The sequence below is a fragment of the Pipistrellus hanaki genome (genome assembly GCF_964339955.1).
Source record: "Pipistrellus hanaki genome assembly, chromosome: 9".
Taxonomy (NCBI): domain Eukaryota; kingdom Metazoa; phylum Chordata; class Mammalia; order Chiroptera; family Vespertilionidae; genus Pipistrellus; species Pipistrellus hanaki.
In genome coordinates, this window is record NC_140511.1 from 21,012,800 (window position 1) to 21,026,946 (window position 14,147).

At 41.8% G+C, this 14,147-nt stretch overlaps 1 protein-coding gene across 1 annotated transcript in view; it reads left to right on the top strand.

Moving 5' to 3' along the window:
• Window positions 1-281: 281 nt before the first annotated feature.
• The window catches only part of MMP20 (matrix metallopeptidase 20), a gene marked incomplete at its 5' end in the record, with an annotated part of 31,713 nt that continues 17,847 nt past the window's right edge, over window positions 282-14,147 (top strand). Inside the window, 5 exons of the mRNA XM_084894110.1 lie at window positions 282-478; window positions 4,127-4,275; window positions 7,203-7,328; window positions 8,122-8,283; window positions 10,098-10,239. Coding sequence (XP_084750236.1) covers window positions 282-478; window positions 4,127-4,275; window positions 7,203-7,328; window positions 8,122-8,283; window positions 10,098-10,239 — 776 coding nt within the window. The remainder of the gene's footprint in view (window positions 479-4,126; window positions 4,276-7,202; window positions 7,329-8,121; window positions 8,284-10,097; window positions 10,240-14,147) is intronic.

Sequence of the window (14,147 nt, forward strand, 5' to 3'; positions counted from 1 at the left end):
GTTAGTAATTTGGCACACGGCATATCTTTCTAAGCTTTATCTATGCAAATATATGTAAATTTTTCCCGAAAATGTCAATTTACACCTTTAGGTGTAAAGTTAGGTGAAGTAACAATAGTTACACTCTGCACACTATTGTTCATATATCGATATCCAGAATATATTGCCAGAGCATGAGTGTACTCCCCACGACTGTGCTGTCCGTGTGACAGCCTGCCTCTCCCTTTCAGGCATACCTTGACAAGTACTACACAAAGAAAGGAGGCCACCAGGTTGGTGAGATGGTTGTGCGAGGAAGCAACTCCATAGTGAAGAAGATTAAGGAGCTACAAGCCTTCTTTGGCCTTCAAGTCACGGGGAAGTTGGACCGGTCCACAATGGACGTGATAAAGAGGCCTCGCTGCGGAGTCCCTGACGTGGCAAACTACCGCCTCTTCCCAGGTGAACCCAAATGGAAAAAAAATACCTTGACCTACAGGTAATGAGACCTGAGTCTTCCCAAATTCAGACAGAAATGCTTCTCTCATTTTCCTTCTTTTCTTTTAAAAAATCTTCCTTCTGTTCTGTATAAATATCGTGACTCATCACAACCACAAGAAAGAATGTCTTGGTCCGATCTTTAGACAATGACAATGCAGAATTCACTAGAAAGTAAGATTTCAGAGTGACTGCAATTGCTGGCCATCTTAGGTATTACAATCTTACCAGTTAGAGACAACACATTTATCTTTTAAAGAAAAATAATCTAGTCTAGGGTTTAATAACCTGACAGTATCTACCCATGTCCTTAAACAACCTGTTCAATCAGAAGGATATTATATAACTCGCCTATCGATAAATTAATTGTTTTCATGGATTGAAAAAGTCATTTATTGATGACTTATTAACTACCTACCATAGGCATTCAATTTTGGAAATAATTTGTCCTTTGTGGGCCCTTAGCCCCAGGTTCCTCTCCCCCCCCCCCTCCCTCCCATACCCCTCCTCCTCCCCCTCCACATTCACTGTCACCCTCTAGCCTCCTCCTGCCCAGAGCAAGGATTCTATGTAGTCCGAGGGGACATGGCCAACCAGAACCTGCATTCCCCCGGTGCCCTAGGTCATCACATAGAATTCCATCCCGGCAGCCTGGCCCCACTTCTGGGGTCAGCGCAGGCTTCCCTCGCAGGTCCGCTGGAGGGACCACGGTGGTGCCCATCCCTCCGCCTGGGGGTGGGGTGGTAAGCAGGCAGTCTGCCAGTGGACCTACGGACCACTTGCGTGCCAGACAAGAGGCAGCATGGACACAAGGCAGCTCCTGTTTCTATTTTTGCCAAAGACCTCTCAAACGTAGAGGTTTTCCAAGTAGAAAAACAGACCAAGCAAATAGCCGCAGGGAGTGTAATGGCCTGGTGTTGGAGCGGCAGTGCAGTAGGCAGGCAGGGCGTGCGGAGGAAAGAGATACAGGAAGAGCAGTGGGGGAAAGGGAGGATGGGGCAGCGGAGGGCGCTAGAACAGGAGGCTAAGCAGTTTGGACTTTAATCCAGGGCTCCGGAGAGCCAGACCAGGGTCGGGATCAGATTTCCTGGTCTGGAGGACCACATCTGGGGGATTTCTGGGCCTGGAGAAAGGCTGGGCTGTTAAAACAGTGGCAGCGGTGGTAGTGGGAGCTGGTTGCTAACAACTCACCACAGCCAATCCTGGCATTGTCTGCAGTGTTGCAGCCAGTTGTTAAGTTTCCAAGAATTTTGCGAGCTGGTTGCTAAACCGAGCCATTATTAAAAACTAAGTTATACAATCTTACAATTTAATAAATTACATTAAAAACAGAGGTAAAAACGCGACATTGTTTTTTAACTATTATACTACATTTACCTATGCTCACGAAGTCATCGACACCTATTCATTTGTATGGGGAAACTGAGGTGCCAGTTGCTCAACTCTTCCCAATTTTGTGCTCCGTGGTGGCAAGTTGGTAGCTAGAAATCAGCCATCATGAGAGTGTTTAGAATATGAAAATCTGCAAACCCTGCAAATCAAGGTTTCTCAACTGAGAGCCAGTTGTTGAACTGAATCAGAACCCCCCTGTTAGTTCCCCTGATAAAATGAGGGTCCAAACAAGGCCACTTCTTAGCTGCTATGAGCTTCTGAGTCCATAAGGTGGAGCTCTGAACACAATTATTAGCACTGGCTTCAGCTTAAAACACACACAAAAATCAAAGCATTTGTTCCCCTCATGGGAAACAACCCATAAGTGATTATGAGATGATTAGGATAAGTCAGGGAAATTTTATATAAACCCATGGAATCTTTTCCTTCATTTTCTTGAACTGTATCACAGAATTTTAGTCTGTGAATATGCACAGCAAAACAAGGGGCATAGATCAGGATAATTTAGGGCTCGGAGAAGTATAATATTCTTGTGATAAATTGGACAGCCTCAAAAGGGCCTCAACACTCCCACTGCCCATCCACACTGGCTCCTGAACCACTCCCTTCCCCATCACCGAAGGCCTAGTACTCTGTCCTACTGGATCCTAGAATAACTTCTTACAACAGAGGATTTTAAAAGTCAAAATATATCAGTGCTTGTGTGTATAAGCTATGAAGTCAGATAGAACTGGGATCAAATCCTGATGAATCATAAAATATTGATTATTATGATTAACTCTTAAGGTGTGAAAATTTTCTGGTGTGTGTTTTAAAAAAAAAAGTGCTTATATTATTATTATTATTATTATTATTATTATTATTATTACTTGGGTCAGGATTTTTCTTGTTCTCTCCCTTTCTTTGTCTCTGCCTTCTCCAGCCCAGCACACAGTTTGCTCAAAGATATGGTTGACTTGTCCTTACTGTAAGGAAATTCAAGGTGCCAACTACACAGAATTGTGATAAACCACTGAGTCTTGTTATACAGGGATCTTGGCCTATTGTGAACCCACAAAATGGCCCCTTTAAGGGTCCTTCTGGTTTCCCCTCTCTGGTGCTGCGTTGAGCTATTCACCATCCCCGGACTCCATAAGGCATGGCCCCTTCTTTTGGGGCCTCCAGGATCACCTCTGAAGGTTTCTGGTTGATATTTCACCACTTGCATCAGAATAACCTAGGACACTTGCAAAAATGCAGATTTCTGGATCACACCTGTATAATTTAAAAATCTCCCTCGGTAGTTATCGTAGGTCCTAAAATTTGAGAACCACCAAGTAGGCCCTAAAAACCATTAACTTTTATTCATCAGTTCATCCATTTATCAAGTATATTTGCTTAATACCTACTGTGTGCAAGGCACAGGACTAAAGGCTGGAGAAAGAGAGGCAGTAGGCTCAGTCCTGCTCTCAGGGTTGTCTGTCTCTCACAGACCCAGCTTCTCATTCTGCATCTGAATGCCATCCCAGCAAGGCCCCAGGTGAAGTTCCCCTCACCAGCCCTCCTATTGAATGCTGCCAGAAACCAACCCCCACTCCCACCCCACCCCGCCCCAGGGCAGCCTGTGTTAGAAAACCAACTGTCTCTTTCTACAACTGTTTGTTCCACCCCGCCCCCCCCCTCTACCCTCCCCCCAAAAAACTCCTTAATTTTGTGCCTGCAGATGTCACTGTCATACCAGGACTTGATGAAAGACTCAAGCCTTTTCCAGTTCAAGAGAGCACTTCCTCTTTTAAAATGTGTTATTTAAATATTCCCCCCAAGGCCCTGGGGGAATCCTGATGGCCTTTGAATGGAAGTTTGCAAAAGTTTCCAACTCCACATTTTTATTTTTTACAATTGAAAATTCTCAGTCCTCCCTTAGGGGAAAAAAAGGAGCTCTTCTCAATTAAAACCACATCAGGGAAAATGGACTTCTTGGTACTTGTCATGTTTCACAAGGTGTTATTCTTCAAAATGAGAGAAAATATAGTAATAATGAAAGGCAAACTCTTTCAGCACCAGATTATCTCAACTCTTCACTTTATTTTTCTTATTGTTTAACGTTTCAGTACTTTAACAAACATGAAAACAAAATAAGAATTATTGTATTGAAGAACAAAACCTACATTGAAAATCTATGTTCAATATTTAAATTTTTAATACAGACAATATAATTTTTGACTTCTTCACACAGGAGCATTTACTGAAAGAAAAACATGTTCCTTTTATTTCCCAGAATATCCAAATACACGTCTTCCATGACTTCTGCTGAGGTAGACAAGGCGGTGGAGATGGCTTTGCAGGCCTGGAGCAGCGCTGTTCCTCTGAACTTTGTGAAAATCAATTCAGGAGAAGCAGATATCATGATATCTTTTGAAACAGGAGGTACTGTGGTGCTTCTTTGATTTTTTTTTTTTTGTCTACTAATCCAAAGGAGAAATGTCCCAATACTCTTCCTTCTACAATACTTAATCCAAGTGATCAGCACAATCCTTCTTCACGCAGGAGTGTGAAGGGCAGGGGCCAAGATCACAGCAAAGTCATGATCTTCAGCTGGAGAGAGAATAGAGCCAGAGGAGTTCTTAGCATTTCTCATCTTTTTTAGACGGAGCTGTAGAATGGACTCCGTGTAACATGTTTTCATTATGGTTTCGCCCCATTAGGGACAGAGAATGTCAGATTTAGCTTTCCCATTGGTTGTGGGGGGGAGGGGGAATGACCTCATACCATCCCCATGACGGTGTTCATTGCTTCATATCCCCTTCCACATTAGTGATGAATCTCCCACCCTGAATTCTCACTGAAGGAGATAAATGTTTCGGTGGCCCTGACAGTAACATTTATTTCCTGCAGTGGGTAAGAGAGTGGGATTGCTGTCTGGGCCCCACTTATGGAATCACCAGGCCTGCCTCCTATTTGCCTGCTTCTGCATCCCTACTCACCCTGGCTAGCAGTAGAGGCATAACTTTGCACAGAGATTGGTGGAGCTCTCTGAGCCCTTTTCAAGAGGAACCTTATCTAGTTAGTAGACAAAGTGTTAGAAATAAGGTGAGCCCCTCAAGTCAGGGGTTCTGGTAGAACACAAAACACTCAGGAGCCAGGCAGTAAGGTAAACATATTTACTTCTACGTAGAAGGGTGCGCACCTATGTGTCCCGACCAGCGGGAGATCAACGTGGGGGCGAGGAGGCACCTAGAAGGGAATGATAGAGGACAGGAGACGTGAAGAAATGGAGGCAAGACAAAGTTCTGATCAAGCCTCGACTTTATTTTTTGAAATGGCTGTATATATACAGCAGGAACAAAGCGGGGCAGGGTTGCCTATGCAGAGGGGTCTTTGGCAGTGTATAATTGGTTTAGGCACTGAGTGACAAGGTGGTAAGGTATCTGGCAACACAGGATTGGCTAACTGCCAGGGCGGCGTAACATTCCAAGGTGTAACATTCCAAGGCTGGGCTAGCTATGGGGTAGGATCAGGAAGGGGAAGTTGCAAAGATGCTAAGCGGCAGGTTAATCTTAGCTTCTGGCCAAACCCTCAGGGCACCGCATAACTTCTGCTAGAAGGAACTTAATTCTATTTCCTTAAGACAGAGTTGCTTGTCTCAACTCTGATGGCTCCCAACACCCATGGTCTGGAAATGTGTGCACACCGAGCAGACCCTGACACACGTGACTTGTCCTTTGCTCTTGATTGGAGCTCAGGTGCATAGTCTTTAGCGATTGGCTAATTCAAGGGGCGGCCCCCAGGAGAGATGCAAACCATGCGGCCAACATGGCAGCTGCCAAGTCACATGATCCAAAATGGCTGCTGTCTAAACTGTTCTTTGACAGAAAAGATGACTTGTTTATTCTCACAAAAGGAAAGGCCATGAAATGACTTTCTCTTTTTATCGTCCTTATAAGCAAGCTTCCTTAGAGGCAAGGTAAGTCATCTCCCCTGCCTCCTACCTGCCAAGAATAACATTTCTAAGTGCTTCTTTTATTTCAAGTCTTGATCTTAATTTTAATCTGACGTCACTGGGAACCCTGCTTGGAACTAGGAGAGAGAAGATCCAGCAAGTGTTGCCTGAGCACAAGCCCTTTAGAGACGGTCATGGTGGGTCCCGCTCCCAGAGGACCAAGGCCACCCCAGTAGAGAGGCAGGACAGTGTGGCCAGGGCAGCTTGGGGTGATGGCATTAGCATCTTTCATGCTTGAACCCTGTCTCCTAAAACGCAATCTGAGACTAGAGTCTCTGCTGCCACTTCATTAGGGGACTCAGGTCATACAACCTACAGTGCATCTAAATCCGGAAATGACACACCAGATCTTTGTGTTGTTGTTTTTGTTTGTTTGTGTGTTGTTTTCAAGTTTTACTTTTTTATAACTTAATTTTTATTGTTGACACTATTACAGATGTCCCTATTTATTCCTTTGCCCATCTCTGCCAACCCACCCCCTCTCCCTTTGGCTATCACCACTCTGGTGTCTGTACCAACAGGGTGTGCATATCTATTGTGAGTTTTTTGTTGTTTGATTTTTTTGTTGTTGTTGTCTAAAGTTTTATACATGTCTCCTTTTTCCCTGATTGACCCCCCCCCCATATCTGTTGTTTTTTAATAAAACGTTGTATCATCACTAAAATCCTGATAAATGTTAAAACACAGCTTCTATACTATCCTCCTTTTATTCTTCCTCCTTTTCTGTTCAGTTTGTAAAGAAGTGCTCATTAATATAGATAATAAAACAAAAATATATGAAGCTTTAAAAGTTAGGATTTTAAAAATACTGATTACTTTCATGAGTTTTACACATGAAAGTCTATCAAAATTACAGAGAAATTTTTGGCACTTCCTTAAATTGCATTGTATTGTGTTGTGCTATTCAAACAGAAAGCCCACACATGTTCATTTTGCTGTTACTGTCTTAGCTAAATCATATGCTGAAAGCTGCAGTCTACCAACGCACTCACATTCCAACCAGTGGAAAAGATCACAGTCAAATGATCGTCTGTGCTTTCTCCTTTTGTAATCCGTGGCGTGCGTGCAATTCACAGTCTGCCACACATCAACTAATAGATATCACAGTAAAAATAATAACAGGAGAACAATTTTTTATTTGTAATGCTTACTATCTTTGAAATATAAAATAGCCTTTTAATTTTCCAACTAACAGGTTACTCATGGACACTAAACTTCTTATTTTAAAAAAAATGAATATTGAAAATCCATTTGTATGAGAAGTGTCAGTGCTCTTCAAAAAGTTGTTCTTTTAGGTACCCCCACCATTGCTAGATGGACTAAATGCTGTTGGCATTTCTCCCCACTTGTTTAGATCATGGGGATTCCTACCCATTCGATGGGCCCCGCGGGACGCTAGCCCATGCATTTGCACCTGGAGAAGGCCTGGGAGGAGATACGCATTTCGACAATGCTGAGAAGTGGACTATGGGAATGAATGGTATATATGCACAATTCACCATAACCTGGAAAATATTGTACCTTCTTCTGGGCCTCCATCATGAAACCCTGAGGTTCAACGTCCCAGGCCACCCTTTAACTAGGGGGGCTGGCTAGGAAAAACAAGTAAGCCAAAAATCCAAAAGGAAAGACCCTCCCTCAGTTGTGCTGTAGACTTGTCTGGTCTCTGATTCATAGCATATGATCTCAAGAAGCAGCCATCCCCTCCTCCACACACAGCTCTGTTTCTTCACCTCCATAGCATTTACTGTTTTTTTACTTGTACTTGGAAATAGGCTACATTCAGAAATGCCCTGAGGGAGTCAGGACTCTCCTGAGAAGTGATGGGGATGGGGATAAAACTCCAGAACATCTGGAATTCTCCAGTGTGAAAAGTGTGAGGATAAAAAAAAGAGAAGGCTGTAATAGCAGGGAACTAGAAAAACGCCTGTGACCTATGTCTACATATTGTTGCCACTATTATCATTTTACCACTATTGGCTCTGATTAGACCCTTGTTTATCAACCTACCGAGCATTTTGACCATGCACAAAATGGGTTGATTTACATTTCCCTCATCCCCCACCCCGAAACCCTTCCTAGCCAAGGGGGAAAGATCTATATGAAACTAAGCAAAGCTAAGTGCCAGGATAACACACTAACCTCGGAATAATCCAGTTATGGGAAGAAAGTGAATTAACTGTAATTTGGGTGTAAATTTTCCTGTAAAGATAGAAGCTATTGAAAATAAAACCCTATGCTGATGCTGCTTTTTTCTCTCTCATGTTGTCTAGGTTTCAATTTATTCACCGTTGCTGCTCACGAGTTTGGCCATGCACTGGGGCTGGCCCATTCCACAGACCCCTCAGCACTGATGTACCCAACGTATAAGTACCAGCATCCATATGGCTTTCACCTCCCCAAGGATGACGTGAAAGGGATCCAGGCATTGTACGGTACAATCACTATACTTCTTTGACAACTAACTCTGAAAGTAACAAGTGTTTGGTCTCCAACTTAGAGAAAATGTACTTTGCCAGGATTTATCTGCAGAATTAAGATCAAACTAGAGACCACAGCCCCAACTATGCCCTCTGGTGAAGAGCTTATTTACCAGAATGAATATTGCTTTGTTTTAAGATGTGCAATTAACTTTCATATCTTTCCTCCAGGGCATATGGTCCTACAATGACCATAAAAAATTCAATCATTTGTGTCTGAGTGTAGATCAGGATTTAGACTTTTGGAGAAGATGGGTGTATTTTATAGTTTATTTATATGGTGCTTTTACCCATTTTCAGATAAGTGACCTTATTTTTCTAAAAACAAATAATTATGACAATAATAACTACATAGCTCAGTTGCACAGGCAATCTGCCGTTTACAAAAACATGTCATGAGTCATCCCACACCATCCTCATGACCAGCCTGTGGGGTGTAAAGTGTTTCTCTCATTTGGTAGCTGAGGAAGCTGAGGCTTAAAGATAGTAAGTATCCCAAGATACTCAAAATTATCTCATGTTAACATTCTTTCAAATATAATAAAGGATTCCTAGAAACTCTATACCCAACTTCTTTAACAAAAGACAAATCCATTAGTTCACAAGAATGAATCTTGATGCACTTTTAGACCTTGACACTTTTTCTTTAATGGCTAAAAGGCAGCAGAAAATTCTAGAAACTGATTTTCCCTTAAGCCTTGGAGCTGAGTTTTTGGACTTAACTTGTCCCCAGAGGCAATGACTCAGCTCATGCTTCTGTTGCTGGCAGATAGTCCCTCAGGAACAGCGTGGGAGATAAAAACCACCAGCAGTCCTCCCAAGGGGTGGGTCCAGCAGAAGATGCCTTTTCCCGCCATTTATTCTCTTGTGTGGCAGGGGGTGTGGGGAAGTGTGTTGGTGAGAATAATAAACCCTGGCTGCTGAAATAAACACCTTCAGGAACTCAGGGGCCTAGTGCAATGCACAATAAAATGTATTTCTCACTCATGCAAAGACCAGTTCAGATAGTATAACTGTTGGATAGCTCTTCTCCATGTAGTGACACAAATGGACAGCCCTCTTCTAGGTTCTATATCCTTTATTGCATAGTGCTTCACTTCTACCCGTAATAGATCAAAAGCTTGGGGGAAATTATTCTCTACCTAGATGTTTCTTGGCTTCCAAGTTACTCATATCAGAGATAATGCCTTTAAATAGCAAATACCTTCAGCGTACCTCAAGGCACAAGAATTCTCCGTCTTTCCCGGGATGCTTAAAAAAAATAATTATGCACAGTGTAGGATGCCCAGAAGTGGCTGGAAATAATATGAAAACACATAAGAAAGTTATCATCTTACTGAGAACAAAGTACTTAATTACAAAGAAACAATCATTGGCAACTTTTAAAATTTCCAAGTTAGAACACCTGTAGTTATCAAAGAAGTTGTGTCTAATAATAAAATAATAATAAAATAATAGCTGTCATTCTTTGAACCAAGCTCTGTACTAAGTCCTTTCAGGCATTCTTGAATTCTCACAGAAACCTGAGGTAGGTTTTATTGCACTGCCCGTTTTGCTAATAAGGAAACGGAGGCTTCGAGAGGTTTGATAATTTGCACATTTTTCACACACTCAGTAACTAGTGAAGCTGGATGCAAACCAGGGTCTGCCTGCCATCTACAGACATGCTCTTTATCACCTTGTCATTTGCAGTGAGAGGGGGGTCTCGGGGGCAGAACTGTACAGACTCCATTCCTAGTGCCATTTGACCAAGTCGCTTTGAATCCTAGGCCCTCGGAAAGCACTCCCAGGGAAGCCCACTGCGCCAAATGTCCCCCCTCATAACCCATCCAACCCTGACCTCTGTGACTCCAGCTCGTCCTTCGATGCGGTGACCATGCTGGGGAAGGAGCTCCTACTCTTCAGGGACCGGTAAGCCTTAAATGCGCTTAAGACACGAGGTTGTCCTAGAAGTGTGGAAAAAATCCTATAGAGCCCGGCCGGTGTGGCTCAATGGTCGGCCTAGGAACCCGGAGGTCACAGTTTGATTCCCAGTCAGGGCACATGTCTGGGTTGCAGGCTCCATCCCCTGTGTGGGGCATGCAGGAGGCAGCCAATCAATGATTGTCTCGCATTATTGATGCTTCGATCTCTCTCTTCCTCTTTGAAATCGATAAAAATATATTTTTAAAAACAATTTGTAAACTATTTTCACTCAACAACACCTTATTTTTCTATGTCAATGAATTTTCATTTTTATCTTTATTTTATATATTTATATAGGGTGGGGGGCAAAAGGAGGTATATAGTTGTGAGTATGCAAAATACAGTTTATTCTTGTACTATTGTTTATTAATTATCGCATTCTTTTCCATACAGACAACTGTAAATCTACTTTAGCCCCTCTCTGTATATTATTCCAATCAATGGATATATTATTAGTTATTTAAGCAGTCCCATATTTATGAACATCTAAATTATTTCTAATTTTTTTTAAATTAAGAACAGTTTAAACTAAATCTTTAACAATGGATGGGCATCAACTTTTCAGAGGCAAAGTAGAGCAGAGCCCAGGAGCCCAGGCTTACGCATCAGGCTAAGTTGGTTTAAATTCTGGGCCTGGACAAGGTCTGTGTCAAACACATAGTGATCACAATATGTATTTAGGAGTGGGAATCAAAAATTATGTACACTGGATTGAGGCTTAGAAATTTGAGGTATTTTATTATTTATTTTTATTGATTCATTTTTATTAAGGCATTGATTATTGACTTTTTATTGACTATTATCAAAAGTAAAACTAGCCCTAACCGGTTTGGCTCAGTGGATATTGCTTTGGCCTGTGGACTGAAGGGTCCCAGGTTCAATTCCGGTCAAGGACATGTACCTTAATTGCAGGCACATCCCTAGTAGGAGGTTTGCAGGAGGCAGCTGATGGATGTTTCTCTGTCATCGATGTTTCTAACTCTCTGTTCCTCTCCCTTCCTCTCTGTAAAAAATCAATAAAAATATATTTTTTTTATAAAAAAGTAAAACTGAACAGAATTGGTAGGCATTGATTCAGGAGTGACTGCCAAGAGACAGAGCAGGAGGAACCTGGAACACAGTGCTCAGTAACGTTGGCTTCGAAGGGACAACACTGTCAGATTCTACATTCCCCAGAGGGGTGCATGTAGCAGCGCTCATTCACTGACAAAGAAATGAGGCTCTAGCCACCCTGTAGCATGGAGCTTATTCTTTGGCAAATATCAGTGACTGTGGTAGGGATAAAGGATACAGTGGAGTTAAAGATATTCGCCTTTCCATGCAATTATAACTGTTTTTTCTTTAAAAAGCATATATATATATATATATATATATATATATATATATATATATATACATATAAAGCCCTCTATCAAGCATTTAGCAATTCCCAATGACTATTTGAAGAAGATACATCTTTTGACAAAGTCTTGAGTTTAAATACTAAGGGTGGTAACAATAAAAAGGGAGGCATAGACACAAGAGACATGTAGAAATGAGGGGTCAGGGAGGGATTGTGCGTGGTGTCCTAGCACTAGGCTTGCCATTAACTCACCCTGGGACCTTGAACCTCTCTTCCTCCGTCTTAAAATGAGGTGTTACCTGACATTGATAGTGACTGGAGTGTGCTCAGTACTTACTATCTAAACACTTTGTTACCAAGTCCTCACAACAGTCCTGGTGACGTATGAATTATTATTCTCTTCTTATAAGATACAGAAAGGATTAGCAACCTCTTTGAGCACACGTTGCTCGTGATGGGTAGAACTGGGACCTGCACCTACACTGTCCCAGGGCAGAGCCTGTGCTCCTGACCGCCCTGCTCCACTGCCTCCTACATGTCGTGCAGAGAAAGAATCCCATGGCTCTGTAGCTCTGATCCTTTACCGGCTGTCGCCAAAAGTCCCAAACCGCTTGCTAAGCCTGGACAGAGAACAAAGAATTCTTTCAAGTCACAGCTACAATGGCAACCTGGGGGCTGTTATGAAAGAGCTCCCGTCTGTTCTCTCCCAACCACAAGCCTGGGATTTCCCATCACCAACATTGTCTGCTGATGAGACATTTCAGGCGGTGGATGGAATAACCACATTATTTGTTTCCAAAGCAAGATGGAATGCGGTACCTTGTAAAGTCACTGTGAGGTTGTTTCATATTCTCCATAGTGTATGAAGGTACATTGCTACATTCAAATGTTCTGTTTGGAGAGAAATAAACTTCAGGTGTAACAAGTGGAAAGGCATATATATTTAATTGATATATGTTTATTCTTTATAATAATAGATGAAAAAATATTGAGACTATCCCAGATTTCTTGAAGCACTTAGGGAAGAGAAGAGGTAAATGAATAACAGCCACACCAAAACGATATTTGCATCTCTCAGAAATATTCTGAGTTTTACGCAATATCATTTTAAGGATAAAATCAAGAATATCACCATCAACTAGAGGCATTGGAAGAGTAAAAGCATTTTACACATGGAATAAGTATAAAAGTTGTCATGATCCAATTCTTCATTTTAGAGATAAGAGAGCTAGACCCCCATCACCCAGCCTAGCAGATTCTCCACTGTGTCCCTGGTCTTCTGACTCCCAGTCCGAGCCGATCCTGTCACTTGTAAGGAAAACCTTCGTATTATGTAAGGAAACTACCAATAGATGCTCTAAAAAATGTGGATGAATGTAAGCCTTTTGACTTGATGAACTTGAGTTAGTAGGAAAGCATTAAGGACTGCTCCTGGGCTCCTGGGCTCCTGGGCCCTTGCTGCTGTCGGCTAGCCAGCCACAGGAGGAGGCTGTTCTTAGTCACCAAGTTTCCCAAAAATGTTTGATAGGCCTTTCCACATTCTGTTTTATTCCCCAAATAGGATTTATTATTTTAAAAAAAAAATCTGTCAATCACTCCTGTCACACTTTGAAAGATGTTACTACGTGTCTTAGATTAGAACGCGCAGAAATACAAGTTTAAGAGTATGCAAGTTCCCCAGGGGATCTAAGAGAAGGATGAATGAGAAAGACACTCAGGGAGGCACCGCACTAGCACGGTAATTTGCAGAGAACAATGGAGGAAAGAGTCAAAAGTAGGAGCAAAAGTTGGTGATGGGGGTCTAGCTCTCTTATCTCTAAAATTCACATAAACATGGAGTCAAGATTTGTTGGGCACACAAAGAAAAACTCAATGTTAGATGTGCTGAATTTCAGATGATGACAATCCTAGTGGGGTTTTACAAAAATAAACTAGTGCTCAGAGGAGACCTGAAGGCTTCATAGGTTATGGAATCTCCACATGGAGAAGACAGTTAAAGAAAAAAAAAATAATAAACTCCAATAATAATAATAATAATAATAATAATTGACATTGTATGATTACTTACAGTGTGATGTGTATTGTGCATTTAATCCACATTGTTATTATCTGGAATTTTAACCTAGGTCTACTTGACATCAGAGACAGAATCCCTGCAGTGGAGTACCAAATAAATCAGAGAAAAGAGGCTTTTTAAAAAAAATTAATAACAGTGGAAATGCTGCTGAGCATGCATTTGAAAATTTTATTGATAACAAGGGGGGTAAATCAATAGTTGGAGGAGGCAGCAGTCTCAGATGAGGATTTATCAAGATGGGAAGTACCTGGAAACATTCAGAGACATGAAAAGGAGCCAGTAGAAAAAAAGAAATGCAAAGTGCCATGGGAAGGAAGAATAATAAACTCAGTAATCATTATTATTAGATAGTATGTTTGGAATCTAGCATTTCCCAGGATTCCATGGGCTTAGGGAAAGCTAGCCCAACTAGAGATGTGTCTTTTCTATGATGTT